This window comes from Oncorhynchus clarkii, chromosome 33 (genome assembly GCF_045791955.1).
Source record: "Oncorhynchus clarkii lewisi isolate Uvic-CL-2024 chromosome 33, UVic_Ocla_1.0, whole genome shotgun sequence".
In the NCBI taxonomy this organism is placed as follows: domain Eukaryota; kingdom Metazoa; phylum Chordata; class Actinopteri; order Salmoniformes; family Salmonidae; genus Oncorhynchus; species Oncorhynchus clarkii.
In genome coordinates, this window is record NC_092179.1 from 18,661,506 (window position 1) to 18,676,829 (window position 15,324).

General features: G+C 46.1%; 1 protein-coding gene across 2 annotated transcripts in view; it reads left to right on the top strand.

Moving 5' to 3' along the window:
• The window catches only part of LOC139393221 (transmembrane and coiled-coil domain protein 3-like), a 38,026-nt gene extending 23,557 nt beyond the window's left edge, over positions 1–14,469 (top strand). The window contains exons 2-6 of one of the 2 annotated variants that reach the window (XM_071141666.1): positions 10,238–10,387; positions 10,481–10,588; positions 10,747–11,423; positions 12,077–12,212; positions 12,353–12,853. In XM_071141666.1, the coding sequence (XP_070997767.1) occupies positions 10,238–10,387; positions 10,481–10,588; positions 10,747–11,423; positions 12,077–12,212; positions 12,353–12,655 (1,374 nt within the window). In that variant the 3' untranslated portion in view covers positions 12,656–12,853. Of the gene's footprint in view, positions 1–10,237; positions 10,388–10,480; positions 10,589–10,746; positions 11,424–12,076; positions 12,213–12,352 lie in introns of both variants that reach the window. The other variant, XM_071141665.1, reaches the window with a different exon arrangement.
• The last annotated feature ends 855 nt before the right edge of the window (positions 14,470–15,324 follow it).

Consider the following 15,324-nt stretch of genomic DNA (forward strand, 5'->3'; position numbering starts at 1 on the left):
TCCTCAGGCAGAGTGGCGTGTTGGAGGAAGAAGAGATGAAGAGGGAATCTAGTCAGAGCAAACAACAGGGGTTTGATTTAATACACTAAAGTAGCTACTAGCTAGACTTGGCTGAAGCTGTACATATCTGGACCAGGTTGGCAGAATCTTTTTAGGTATTTCTCTCTATCCCTCTATCTTCCCTTCTCTGTGGGTCTCTATGTGTGTGTGTTGTTAGATTAGTGATTGAGCGTGAGCTAAGCCTACAGTGGACAGACAGGCACTAACAAACCAACAGAGATGCCGGGTATAGTGAGTAACACAGCCTCGGATTAACACACACATACGCACTCACTCATCAAAAGGATTTTCTGTATCACCGAACTGTCTTTACATATTATAACACAGGCTCAGAGCTGACTGGATCTTTTTAATCAGTGATTATAAAACCAATCTCTACCTGTAGAAGCTTATGTGATGATGCAAATTGTTGCCGGCCATAATATCGACTCAAGTAATGGCCATACAGCCCAGCTGTCACGTTATAAGGCATTAAACACTCTAGTCTGCTGACTGCATGCGTGTGCGTGCACACAGCCTATTCACACCAGTGGAGGCTGCTGAGGGGAGGACGGCTCCTAATAATGGCTGGAATGGAGTCAATGGAATGGTATCAAAAACATGGTTTCCATCCATTACACTCCATTCCAGACATTATTAGGAGCTGTCCTCCCCTCAGCTGCCCCCCCCCCCATCCCCCCCTGTGATTTACACTCACAGGAATACAGCTGGTTCATATCAGCGAGCTACTTCCACTAGATTAGTGTGAAATCTACTATACCTACAAACACATTCAGTGCTATTCAGTTACTGTACCATACACATACACACAGCAAAGCTCACAGATTGAGTTGACTAGATCAGTGTAGATTACGTAACACACAGGGGAGTGGTGTGTGTGTGTGTTAACGAGAGCAAGCTAGATCAATTATCTGCCCATTGGTTACACTGACACATTTGCACATGTGGACGCCAAGTCGGTAAACTGCTTTCCTAAGAGCTCTGACACGTGTGTGTGTGTGTGTGTGTGTGTGTGTCCTGTGCCTGCCATGTGCTGCGCAGTACGATGTGTTCGTCATCCAAAGATGGACAGTCTGTGTTGTGTGAGTGCGTCCATGAATCCACGTAAATCCACCGAACCTGTGACCTTTTCATCTGTGACCTTTTCATCTGAACTATCTGTTGCGATCGGGAGAGTGGGCCATCAGTTATTGTTTATAGTTATTACTGCAGAGCGCGCGGTTTGGAGCGCACGCTTCAGACCTATTGTGTAATGTAAATGGTCAATGATCACGGCCCTACAGATCATCACAGGTCAATCATGCCATCGATATACGGTTAATATGTAATGAAATTACATGGACATATGAAGACAAACTTGAAAGGGTTAAATATGAAACGTCATTGTTTGCTGAACTGATCAATTCTGATATCAAACTGATGGGGATAATAGATTGAATAACCAATCACTGATTTAATTATTTGTATTATTCTTCACATGATTATGATGAATATTATGACTCAAGGATGATTCCTATTGACCTCTTAATGAACTGAATTGCTGAATCAACTAATTATGTTAATAATGAATGAATGATTGTTATGATTTGATTATGAATTTGATTGGATACATGTTATTTATTTCCTTTGTGATGCACCACAGACTACCCAGTAAATATACCACTTTATGGTTAAAGGATTTCCTGCCTCAGTCCATTCCTCTGTCACCTGACCCGTGACCACCCGTTCACCTTCACTGCCAGTCATCCTACCTGTCCAGCTACTCACACAGATTCCACTAATCTTTCAGGCGTACAGAGGCCCATTATCAGCAACCATCACTCCTGTGTTCCAATGGCACGTTGTGTTAGCTAATCCAAGTTTATCATTTTAAAAGGCTAATTGATCATTAGAAAACCCTTTTGCAATTATGTTAGCACAGCTGAAACTGTTGTCCTGATTAAAGAAGCAATAAAACTGGCCTTCTTTAGACTAGTTGAGTATCTGGAGCATCAGCATTTGTGGGTTCGATTACATTTGTGGGTTCGATTGCAGTCTCAAAATGGCCGGAAACAAAGACCTTTCTTCTGAAACTCGTCATTCTATTCTTGTTCTGAGAAATGAAGGTGAGAAATTGTCAAGAAAGATGCTGGCCTTCTAGGCAGAGCTGCAAAGAAAAAGCCATATCTCAGACTGGCCAATAAAAATAAAAGATTAGATGGGCAAAAGAACACAGACACTGGACACAGAGGAACTCTGCCTAGAAGGCCAGCATCCCGGAGTCGCCTCTTCACTGTTGACGTTGAGACTGGTGTTTTGCGGGTACTATTTAAGGAAGCTACATTACAACAGGATTCACTGTTACACTTCAACTCTTCTCCTACTCTCTTTCTATCTATCCCTCTTCTCTCTTTCTTTAGGCCTAAATCAATACGATTACATGGTTACACTTGTTCAACTCTTCTCCTACTCTATCCACCCTTCACTTCTTTCTCTTTTTATAGCCATCCCTCTCTCACCTCTCTCCATCTCTTTATCCTCACCCACCTCCCTCTCCATCTCTATGTGCTCATCTTTTTCTTTCTATCCTCTTCTCTCTCCATCTAAAAGAGTGTGTTTTTTGAGGGTGGTGGCTGCTGGGTAATCTTGGTTCTGGAAAAAAAAGAGATTAAATGTCAGATGACAGAAAGGAGAGGATTACATCTTTTCAGGCTTTTCTGGTGAAGAGTTCCTGCCCCCCCCCCCTCCCCGATGTCTGTGGACTGTGTAGCCTTATTTATCCGCCAGAGTTTTAATTAGTGCGTGTGTATATTGTTCTCTGGGTGACTGTCTAGTCATAGTAGAGCTCTCCATTTTGTAAATTGATGTTAAAGGTCCTTCTCAATATCAATCAACTCATTTCTGGGTAACAATTAAATACCTTACTGTGATTGTTTTCAATTAAAATTGCCCCCAAATAATTTGTGGGGAGGGGAAAACTAGCTTTTATTGGCAGAGAGGTTTGGAATTCTCTTTCTTATTAGTTTATTAACTAATTAGAGCTTAGTGATGTCACCAGTCAGGCCAAAACTCCATCCCACCAAAACAGGTTGAAATATATATTTTTAAACAGCTCTTACACTAAAAGGGAATTATCATTTTCACAGTATTATTCCAACCTCATAGTTTGGAAATAAATATAAAATAGGAAAATCTAGTTTTTGACCGCACTGGGCCCTTAACAGTCTATTGATTTTTCTAGGATGGATCTCTCTTTTTTTCACCTCCTCTCTCGCGTACTCTCTCTCTCTCTGTTACATGACATTCTCTCCATCTCCCTCCATCTGAGTGCTGACACAGTCCTTGGCATGGCTTTGGGGACTCTACCCTCTTTACGTCTCTATACGAGTGTGTGTTAATGTACTTGGCCCTTAGCAGTGAGATATTGAGGGCTGTGCTCTACTTGCTTGGGGCCTGGTAAACCACCCTAAATTAATTAGAGACACACACTCCTCTCCGGGATGCGTCCAAGTTGGTGCTATTGAGACCTCTGGGGCTGATGTGCTCCACTGCAGGCCTGCTAAAGGCTCATCATTTATCTGTACACTTAACAAGACAGAGAAACTGGAGGAGTTTGTTATCTCTAGCTTAGAAATTGGCTTTCATACTTTGATCTCTATTTCTCACGGTCTCTCGTTCTCTTTCATGTTTAGTTTTTTTCATGTTGTCTTGTTTCTTTTCTTGTTTTCTTTCTGGTTCTCTTTTTTGTTTTGTTTCTTGTTTTCTTCCTCATTCTTTCTGCTGGAACATTGTCAAAGAAAGTGTGCTTCCCAGGAGGGATGACTCCCTGACACACGGTCACACACACGTCCTAACCCTCTGTCACGTCAGTGTTTAGCCGGTTATATGGAAATACAAGTGGTGATTCTCTCCACTCATACACAGGGAAGTGGGCAAGAGAAGCGCAGCTCAGTGTAGCATAAATACCATAAACACTCTTCCATCATATGGTACAGTCTGTGGATATCCTGTCCTGTGTTACCTGCATTCACTATGTGTGTTTAGTGTATACACTGCAGGTCAGGGCATGTAGCAGTAACCCAGGTATGTTTAACTACTGGAGCCCAGCCCAGGGGTTGACCTGATTTACTAGTACGTGTGAGTGAGTGCTCGTTGAGTGTAAAACCAAAGGTAAAGTTGCTGCAGGACCATGAATGTAATCAGAATTCCTTTGTCTTTGACATTTGCCTGAAGTCTGATAAGAGCAGGACTCTGGGCGTTTTCTATGGTGCCGTGCAGGACACACACACACACACACACACACACATAGAGTGAGCGAGAGAGAGAGAGAGTGTTTCTCCCTGAAGTGTGTGCTGATTTGCAGACCGCAGAGCGAATCAGTTTGTTTGGGTCTGGGATCTGGTCAAAACCGGTTCTGCTCAAATCAACTCATCAACTTCACACTAAACTGGATTATTCTATTCAGATAGACGCTCGGGGGCGTGGTTACAAACTCAGACCAGCAACCAACTGAATATTTCCCGTCCCTAAATTGTTATTTAATCATACCAAGCGAGTCTGTGGCATTGCTTGACTTGGACTGAAATAGCTTCCGATGCTAATTTTGTTTATATTTAGGCGCAGGAGCTCCATAGTACTTTTTCACTAATATTCTATAAGAGGAACACGAGCTCAAGCAGTAAAACATTTTAAAGTAGCGGTACTTAGCTCCGCTGAGCTCCTGTCCAAGTCGAGCATCGCTCTTTTCATTCACAATGCTAGCCAGGCTAAGAGGCAGCACAGCAGGCAGAACCGTTCAAAACAATCACCAGACAAACAGTAGGCTAGTAGACAGTGGAGTTAGAACAGGCGTGGGTGGGAAGTGGGAGCAGAGGAGAGGAAGACTAGTAGCCCAGAGGGGGATAAATACACGACAGGAATCAATGATTTATATATACACCCAACCAGAACAATCACCAGACAGACAGTCTCGGACATCAAAACATTTAAAAGTCCTATTTTTCAGGTCTTTGTGGTAGCGCTGTAGCAGATGGAGGGAGCAGTGTTCTGAACTTAACTGCTGAATGGTTGATATATTGTTATACAGGGTGAGTAGGTATGCAACACATTTATTCTGTGCTTTGATTTGCAAGGCCATGGGTTGACAGAATGATGCAGTGAGCCTGGCCTCTCCAGTGTTTTAGGAGGCTGTGCTATAAACGCTCAACACTGTGGAGGGTATAAACCCTGTCTGGCCCTGCAGTCCACAGACAACCCCTATAACCATAGTAGTCCATTAGCACTTCATGTAGATTGGAAAGAGTTGGGAAGTTCTGCTATACACTACAGTAAGCAATATGGTAATATCTCCACCTTGCCCTCTGATCTGCTATGTGGATTTCTCAGTGTCAGATTCAAGTATGGATACTGTAGGTGGCTGGTGGGCTGGTTGTGTATGAACCAGAGGTGTGGTACCGCAACAGTGTTACTGTCAAGGCTGTGGGTAACTGGTGAAAGGAGGCAGGTGCAGGAGAGCTGAGATGCGTGGACAAGGTATTAAATTCAAGAAAACACCAGTATAAACACAATACTATGGTGCTGGAAAAATACCGGTACCATGAAATAAACGGGCTTAATAACAAAACCCGGCAGTAATAATCCCAGCCGTCAGATACAGCCTTACAATAAAACAAACACAAACATGGGGGAAACCAGAGGGTTGAATAATAAGCATTTAATGGGGGAATTGAAACCAGGTTTGTAAAAAAACAAAGACAAAACAAATGGAAAATGAAAAGTGGATCGGTGATGGCTAGAAGGCCGATGACGTCGACCGCCGAACACCGCTCGAACAAGGAGAGGGACCGACTCCGGCGGAAGTCGTGACAGTTACTTAACTCAGAGTACCTGTGATGTCGTAGATCGTAGTGATTAGGCTGTCGGGTAATGCTGTAGTAGAATGGCTGGCGGGGTCATGACGGGTCCACTGTGAGGTCAGTTCCTGTGAGCGACGGCTCGGGGGTAGTTTTTAACTTCTCATATCTTTACCAAATCTGTTTATTTGAATCCCACCAATCTCATTGTGACTTTATTTCTCTCACACACACACACACACACACACACACACACAGTGTAGGGTAGCCCAGTCTGATGTGGGTCAGAATGGATAGCCTATTCATCTTAGAGTGGTGTGTGAATATTCATTTCTATGGGAACAAAATAGATTTGAATGCAGAATGGTTGATGTATGATTTGATGTTGAAAGTCCTATCTGGGTTAGATCAGACAGGCTATAGGCTGTAACCCACATAATACAAACAGGTCAAGATGGCCCCTCCTCTCATCCACTGACTCTCACCCTGTCTTTCTTTGCAACTCTCCATCCATCTCTACTTTTATTCAATCATCAGCTCATTCAGACACACATTTTGTTGTGTTACAAGTTGAGATAAAAATAGATTTAATTGTCATTTTGTTTGTCAACGACCTACACAAAATACTCTGCTGGCGTGGAATCGCCCTTCTACTGATAGGACAGATCCATGCTAGCTAGGGCTTATCAAATGGGTTTGACAGCCTACGTCCTATTACCACCTCTTGGTCATGAATTTCACACCAACTGAAGCCTCTTTTAGAACTGTTCATCTCCAGACAATTACTTTGTTTCTGGCTTTTCTTCTGTTCTGATTTGTACGTTTTTATGACAAAATCCAGTACATTGATGCTCAGCTGAGGTCATACTGTGATTTCCTGTACTGAGACGTTGTTCAGGTGTGTGTGTGTGTGACTGTGGGGAAACACGCTGAGCTGAGCAGCTCTAGCCTACATAGAACACACAACACTACAACTAACAAATATCTCTCCCCAGGCAGTGTGTCTGCCTCATCATGGGTTGTTGTTACAGTGTGTCTGCCTCATCATGGGTTGTTGTGTTGCAGTGTGTCTGCCTCATCATGGGTTGTTGTTGCAGTGTGTCTGCCTCATCATGGGTTGTTGTTACAGTGTGTCTGCCTCATCATGGGTTGTTGTTACAGTGTGTCTGCCTCATCATGGGTTGTTGTTACAGTGTGTCTGCCTCATCATGGGTTGTGTTGCAGTGTGTCTGCCTCATCATGGGTTGTTGTGTTGCAGTGTGTCTGCCTCATCATGGGTTGTTGTGTTGCAGTGTGTCTGCCTCATCATGGGTTGTTGTTACAGTGTGTCTGCCTCATCATGGGTTGTTGTGTTGCAGTGTGTCTGCCTCATCATGGGTTGTTGTGTTGCAGTGTGTCTGCCTCATCATGGGTTGTTGTGTTGCAGTGTGTCTGCCTCATCATGGGTTGTTGTTACAGTGTGTCTGCCTCATCATGGGTTGTTCTTACAGTGTGTCTGCCTCATCATGGGTTGTTGTGTTGCAGTGTGTCTGCCTCATCATGGGTTGTAGTGTGTCTGCCTCATCATGGGTTGTTGTGTTGCAGTGTGTCTGCCTCATCATGGGTTGTTGTTGCAGTGTGTCTGCCTCATCATAGGTTGTTGTTACAGTGTGTCTGCCTCATCATGGGTTGTTGTTACAGTGTGTTTGCCTCATCGTGGGTTGTTGTTACAGTGTGTCTGCCTCATCATGGGTTGTTGTTACAGTGTGTCTGCCTCATCATGGGTTGTTGTGTTGCAGTGTGTCTGCCCCATCATGGGTTGTTGTTGCAGTGTGTCTGCCCCATCATGGGTTGTTGTTGCAGTGTGTCTGCCTCATCATGGGTTGTTGTTACAGTGTGTCTGCCTCATCATGGGTTGTTGTGTTACAGTGTGTCTGCCTCATCATGGGTTGTTGTGTTGCAGTGTGTCTGCCTCATCATGGGTTGTTGTGTTGCAGTGTGTCTGCCTCATCATGGGTTGTTGTGTTACAGTGTGTGTGTCTGCCTCATCATGGGTTGTTGTGTTGCACTGTGTCTGCCTGCCTCATCACTTGAAATTGTAGTCTGACTGGCTTTAATACCAGCCCGGTTTAGAGGATAAATACTGACCTGAGTTTAGCATTGACCCGGGGACAGTCAACACATCCCATATGTACATTTGTGGCATATGGTTGTGTTATGTGGTGTCTGTGTCTGTTCTCTTTCTCAGACTGTATGTGTTTGGAATACTGACTATGAGACTCCAAAAAAATGTTAGTTACCATACTTGAATCCCCCCATCTTCCAGATTAGATGAGGTGGGCAGGATGTGGTGTGTACTGTGTCTGTGTGTGATAGATGGGACAGACAACATGTCAGTGCTTGCTGTTCCTCATCCCTCGGGCTTGTTGGGGGTCATGTAAGGGTCAGCTAATTCTCTGGCCATGCTGACTCGATAATGTGTTTGTGCGTGTAGGTTCTGACCCAGGCAGAATAGCCTGTTTACTGACTGGTGGGGCCATCTGTGTGCTGGGCCTGAGTGGTCCAGGATAGTGTTTGTCTGGGGTTGGAGACCTAGTTAACTGGCACTCAGAGAGAGTGGGAATTGAGCTGAGCTTACACCACGAGAGAGAGAGGGGTGGGGAATCTGAGGATGGAGAGGAGAGAGGGGTGGGGAATCTGAGGATGGAGAGAGGGAGAGGGGAATCTGAGGATGAAGAGGGGAGAGGGGAATCTGAGGATGAAGAGGAGAGAGGGAGAGGGGAATCTGAGGATGGAGAGGAGAGAGGGGTGGGGAATCTGAGGAGAGAGAGAGAGAAGGAGGGGTGGGGAATCTGAGGATGGAGAGGAGAGAGGGGTGGGGAATCTGAGGATGGAGAGGAGAGAGGGGTGGGGAATCTGATGATGGAGAGGAGAGAGGGGTGGGGAATCTGAGGATGGAGAGGAGAGAGGGGTGGGGAATCTGAGGATGGAGAGGAGAGAGGGGTGGGGAATCTGAGGATGGAGAGGAGAGAGGGGTGGGGAATCTGATGATGGAGAGAGGGAGAGGGGAATCTGTGGAGGGAGAGGAGAGAGGGGTGGGGAATCTGAGGATGGAGAGGAGCGAGGAAGAAGGGAATCTGAGGAGAGAGAAGGAGGGGTGGGGAATCTGAGGATGAAGAGGAGAGAGGGAGAGGGGAATCTGAGGAGAGAGGGAGAGGGGAATCTGAGGAGAGAGAAGGAGGGGTGGGGAATCTGAGGATGAAGAGGAGAGAGGGAGAGGGGAATCTGAGGAGAGAGAAGGAGGGGTGGGGAATCTGAGGATGAAGAGGAGAGGGGAATCTGAGGATGGAGAGGAGAGAGAGGGAGTGGGGAATCTGAGGATGGAGAGGAGAGGGAAATCTGAGGATGAAGAGGAGAGGAGAGAGGGGTGGGGAATCTGAGGATGGAGAGGAGAGAGGGGTGGGGAATCTGGGGATGGAGAGGAGAGAGAGGGAGACAGGCTGTGTGTGTGTGTGTGTGTGTGTGTGTGTGTGTGTGTGTGTGTGTGTGTGTGTGTGTGTGAGAGTGGTGCGACATGTGTGATGTGTGAACCAGTAGGCTAAAGCTGCTGTTGCCTGCTTTATTAATTTCATCAGTTACTGTCGGACATGAGAAGGGGCCCTGACTCTGCCCTGTAAATTATAGATGAGGACAAGCTGGCTATGCCTTATATATGTGTGTGTGTTTGCTGGCTGCCAAGGTAACCGTGTAGTTATATAGTCGGGTTACATACAGTCCAGTTGTACTGCAGGCATCTCAGGTTGGTTTATTACGTAATCATCCTCTGTCCCTGTAGTTAACAGTCAAAGCCGCTTCTGCATCAGAGGCTGTGCCTCTAAACCCAGAGGCTACCAACTGCCCTAGCCACTCAGTAGAGCCATTAAAGTCTGCAGAGAGAGGAGACTTGGAGCTCTCTTTCATGCGTCTTTTGTCCTCTCCTCCTATCCAGTTATTTTTCTCAATGCCGGAATGGGTTAGAGGGCGCACAGACTCACACGTGCACACAGGCGCACGGCTACGCAAGAATGTGCGCATGAAGACACACACACACAGACAGTCCTAGAAATGGAGCTTGTGTTTACATTACAAGGGATGAGATTATGATGACAGTGTATTACCGTGTGATAAAACAATTACCACTCAATAAAATGATCAATATCTATCTTACTAACTATACGTTGCTATGAGATTCACCATGAACTTGGCTGAGCTCATACTGTCCTATCATACGTACATGAGTCATTTACTGTAGTGTAAATTTAATTGAAAACATTCTCTTTGAAGTGACATTCTCAATTACTTACATGTTTCTCTCTGTGTGTGTCCAGGCGGAGCGCGGCAGCGATGGGAACAATATCCTCAGCCTCCCGGTACCGATGCGGCGGGGGGGCTCAGAGTCCAACCTGGTGTCTGGCGTGGGCCTGGACTTCACTAAGGGCCGTCTGGCCATCGACAGCCTGCAGCAGAAGATACTCAAGGTGAGTGTGTGTGTTGCGCGTGTGTGTGAGAGAGCGAGAGCATTGGCCCATCTGTGTGTTAGTCACTGTGTTGACTCGTTGACCTCCCCCAAGGTGACAGAGCAGATCAAGGTGGAACAGACAGCCAGGGACCAGAATGTGGCAGAGTACCTCAAACTGGTCAACAACGCTGACAAGCAGCAGGTGGCACGCATACGCCAGGTCAGTCCAGTTACATCCCACTGATTTCTCCTTTTATGATGCTACATAACTGCATCTGCCAAGTGCGCTGAATGTTTACAAGCCTCTTTTTAAAGAAAATGCAGCAATTATAGCAGGATCTTTAATTTGACCCTTTGCCTCTCCTGTGGGTCTGCCAGGTGTTTGAGAAGAAGAACCAGAAGTCTGCCCACAGCATCGCCCAGCTGCAGAGGAAGCTGGAGCAGTACCACCGTCGTATGAAGGAGGAGGCCAACGGGGCCAAGCACCCGCCCAGGGATGCCCGGGGGGAGGGGGGCAAGGAGGTCCAAAAGGACGGCAGCCTGCGGGACGTCAGCTCGGCCAGCGCGCGCAACCCGGCAATGGACAAGGTCAAGACCATCGGCCCCGGGGTCTCCCTCTCGCCCCCCTTCTTCTTCAACAAGTCACGGGAGTTCGCCAACCTCATCCGCAACAAGTTCGGCAGCGCCGACAACATCGCCCACATGAAGAGCTCCATGGAGACGGGGGCGGGGCTCCAGGCGGAAGGCGGGGCCCGGGCGCTGAGCGGCAGTGCCACCACAATTGCCAAGGCCAAGTACCCCAGCGACGACGAATGTTCCATAGGGACCTCTGTGTCGGCAGACTCCAACGGGAACCCGGCGGGGGGGTCGGGGTTGGGGTCGGGGAGTGGGCCGGGGAGGTCAGACTCTCAGGGGAGGCTGGGGGAGGTGCTGGAGGAGGTCAGGGAGATTAGGGAGGCCCAGGCACAGCTGGCCGAGGACATGGAGTCACTGAAAAGACAGTTCAAGAGCGACTACAGCTTCATCACACAGACACTGCAGGAGGAGAGATATAGGTTGGTGCAGACACAATGGCATACACACACACACACACACACGCACACACACGCACAAATCAATACAGCAAGCAAAAACACACCCTCATTTCTGGGTATAAAAGAACCTAAAGAACCTAATCTTTCAGACATCCTTGCAGACGCACCAACAACATCCTCCATGCAGACGCACCAACAACATCCTCATGCAGACGCACCAACAACATCCTCCATGCAGACGCACCAACAACATCCTCCATGCAGACGCACCAACAACATCCTCCATGCAGACGCACCAACAACATCCTCCATGCAGACGCACCAACAACATCCTCCATGCAGACGCACCAACAACATCCTCCATGCAGACGCACCAACAACATCCTCCACCATCGTTCTAGCGGTTTCACTTTATGATAATCTAGACCTGCTTCACTATTTCCCACCTTGAACCATAATCTTGTTTTTAATATTGTTGGCTGTTGATACTGTCAACTTAGGGCTGATGTATCAACACGCCTATGTAGAAAATGCTTCACACACCACAAACAGAGAACACACACACACATTGGTGAAGGAAGAGATGGACACACAGGTTTGCTTTGGAATTGAAGCTGTGCATTCAATATTAAGACTCGTCATTCTCTCTCCCCTTCTCTGTCTCTACCTAATAGGTTTGAGCGGTTAGAGGACCAGTTAAATGACCTGACAGAGTTGCACCAGCATGAGACCAGTAACCTGAAGCAAGAGCTGGCCAGCATCGAGGAGAAGGTGGCTTACCAGGCCTACGAGAGAGCTAGGGACATCCAGGTATGTACACACACACACATCTACAAACATGCCCTCTACAAACATGCCCCTTACACATCTATCTAAGCTGGATATGGTCAGTAACTTTAAGCCTGAGTGTCAAATGTTAACTGAATGTATGTGTTTTTCTGTGTTTACAGGAGGCTCTGGAGTCGTGTCAGACGCGTGTCTCTAAGCTGGAGCTCCAGCAGCAGCAGCAGCAGACGGTACAGGTGGAGAACACAGACGCCAAGGTGCTGCTGGGGAAATGCATCAACATCATGCTGGCCATCGTCACGGTGATCCTGGTGTGCGTTTCCACTGCGGCCAAGTTCACCGCGCCCCTCCTGCGGAGCCGCGTGCACCTGGCTTTCACCTGCATGGGTTTGTCCCTACTGGTGGTCATCTGGAAGAACTGGGAGCACCTGCAGTGTGCCCTGGAACGCATGCTCCTCCCACACTGAGCTAGACTCCTCCCATGTTAAGCTAGGCTCCACCCAGTCTGAGTTTGTCCCCCTCACAATGTGGGTTTGGCGCCTCCCACACTGAGTTTGGAACTTTGGAACTCTGTGATGTTGTCATAGAGATAGATTAAATGGGGCGGTGTTTACAATGTAGCCTTACACCCAAACACCCTCGTGTCTCTCCTCCTCTCTGTCTTTTGGAGTTTGGACAGAACTCCTTGAGGGAAATTGCTTCCAAACGATGCCAGTGTGCCACTACAAGTACAAATTACAGGAAAGCAAGACATCTGGGACTGACCAATCAGATGGTGGCTACAGAGGAAGCAGGACCAGGCACATACAGTATTATTGCGGACACTGATCTTTGTGTGGTTGTCAATCTCAATAGGACATTGAACTGGACTATGCAGGTCTTGCTTTTGTATAACCTTTAAGAAAAACAAGGGGTCCGCCGATTGGTTCCTCGTCTTTTGCGGAGTCATACTTGCGTCACCTTTATTACACTAACACACTGACAGTATTAAAAACTAATTCTCCCAGAAGACCTCTGGTTCTGATCCACACACACTCTCACTCCCACCCCCCATGATACACATTCATCCACACACACACTGAGAGGAATGTGACTTGTGTGTCTGTGTATGTACAGGGGGTGGGGGTGTTCTCCATGTGAGAGCGTTTTGTCTGTGTGTACCTGTACTGTCAAGTGATGAAATGTTTTATAATTGGGAAAAAAAGACAGGACAATTTTATTTTTTAAGTGTAATATTTTATTAATTGTTCTCTCGTGTGTGTGTGTGTGTGTGCCTGTGAAGGGTGGTTAATTTTTTTTTTTACAAAGGAATGTGTATTGGTATACGGGTTTGTGGATAAATGGTGTCTTATGTACTTTATATAGTCTATTAACAGATGCAGTGGAACTGCCACGGGTCTAGTCTATAAGGGGTGAATTCACCCCAAGAGTTATGTGTTCTCTCTCCCATAGGAAATACATAGACTGACCCTTTAGCCGCTAACATGCTAATTGCGAGTGATCTCATCTGGCAGTCTGATGGACCTGGGGGGAAGTAACCTCAGACGTGATACACACAGACCTCATTTGTGATTCATCCTTTAATATTGATGATAATGTCATTTTTGTGAAATAGGAATTAAGCGCTGTTCAGAATGGGCTGAACAAAGGAATTGACTTATACCAAATGTTTCAGAAAGATTTGAACACTACGTTTTATGCGTTTTCTCTGAAATGTTTAATATTTTTTGCCTTTTTACAATGCGAACCGAACAAAATGAACATTCTAAATGCCTTTGATGCTATCGTCTGATTGGACAGAGATGGGAGGGGTAGGTGGGAAGTGAGCGATGCAGCTCTGGCCCCACCCACTCTGTAAGCTACTTATCACTGTGATGATTATGATGATGATAGTGGCCAGGCCTGATGCCTTTTCAATGCAGCTTCTGTGTTAAACCTGATATTTTCTGTGCTTTGGTCTCTGTCTCTTTAAAAAGCCAAATTTGGGTCTATGTGGCTGGCTGGCACCTTGTGTAATATGTCATGTCCTGAACCATTGATATTTACACTGTCCATTGTTTACTCAAGAGTTCTGGCTCTATCCCAATTCCTGAATCTATTCCCTGTGTCTGGAGAGAGAGCCATATCCCAGATTCACAGCCCAGGGCCTATGATTCCAGTGTCTAGAATCCGTTATGTTATCCCCTCGGAGTAGCATTGCACGCTGTTAGGTTTAATCCGGTTGTGGTTTTCCAAAACACTTTTAAAAACGAGAACAAAAATAAATCCTCTTTTTCTAGAAGCATTGAGTCTTTTATCATAGAGCTCTTCTCATCGTATCCTCTGAAGATTCATCAGAGTATTTCTGCCCTGAACTGATCTCTTGATCCGGTCATCAATTATACTTTATCTACCAGAGATGATGATGCAAGGAGTGAGGGCTCTGCACAGAAGGTGACGTTATTAACCTTTTAATCTGTTTGTCAATATGTTCTGTGTAGATTCATGGCTGTGGGGAGATGTTTTAGGTTGGGGATGCTGTCGACAGGGGTGGGGAAGTATTTTTCTGTGCTCGTACAGTGCTGTCGACAGGAGTAATAAATGACACATTTTAGATTACACACACACACACACAGTGCATTCAAAGTATTCAGACCCTTTGACTTTTCCCACATTTTGTTACGTTACAGCCTTTTTTAAAAATAGATTAAATTGTCAAATTTGTCTCAAGCTACACACAATACCCCATAATGACAAAGAGAAAATAGGTTTTCAAATGTATTCAAAATAAAAATAAAAAATCTTATTTACTTAAGTGTACAGACCCTTTCCTATGAGACTAGAAATTGAGCTCGGGTGCATCCTGTTTCCATTGATCATCCTTGAGATGTTTCTTCAACTTCATTGGAGTCCACCTGTGGTAAATTCAAATGATTGGACATGATTTTGAAAGGCACACACCTGTCTATATAAGGTCCCACAGTTGACAGTGCATGTCAGATCAAATCAAGCAATCGGGGGAGAAGTGTCTTGGTCTTGGAAGTGACCAAGAACCTGATGGTCACTCTGACAGAGCTCCAGAGTTCCTCTGTGAAGATGGTTGTCCTTCTGGAAGGTTCTCCCATCTCTGCAGCACTCCACCAATCAGGACTTTGTG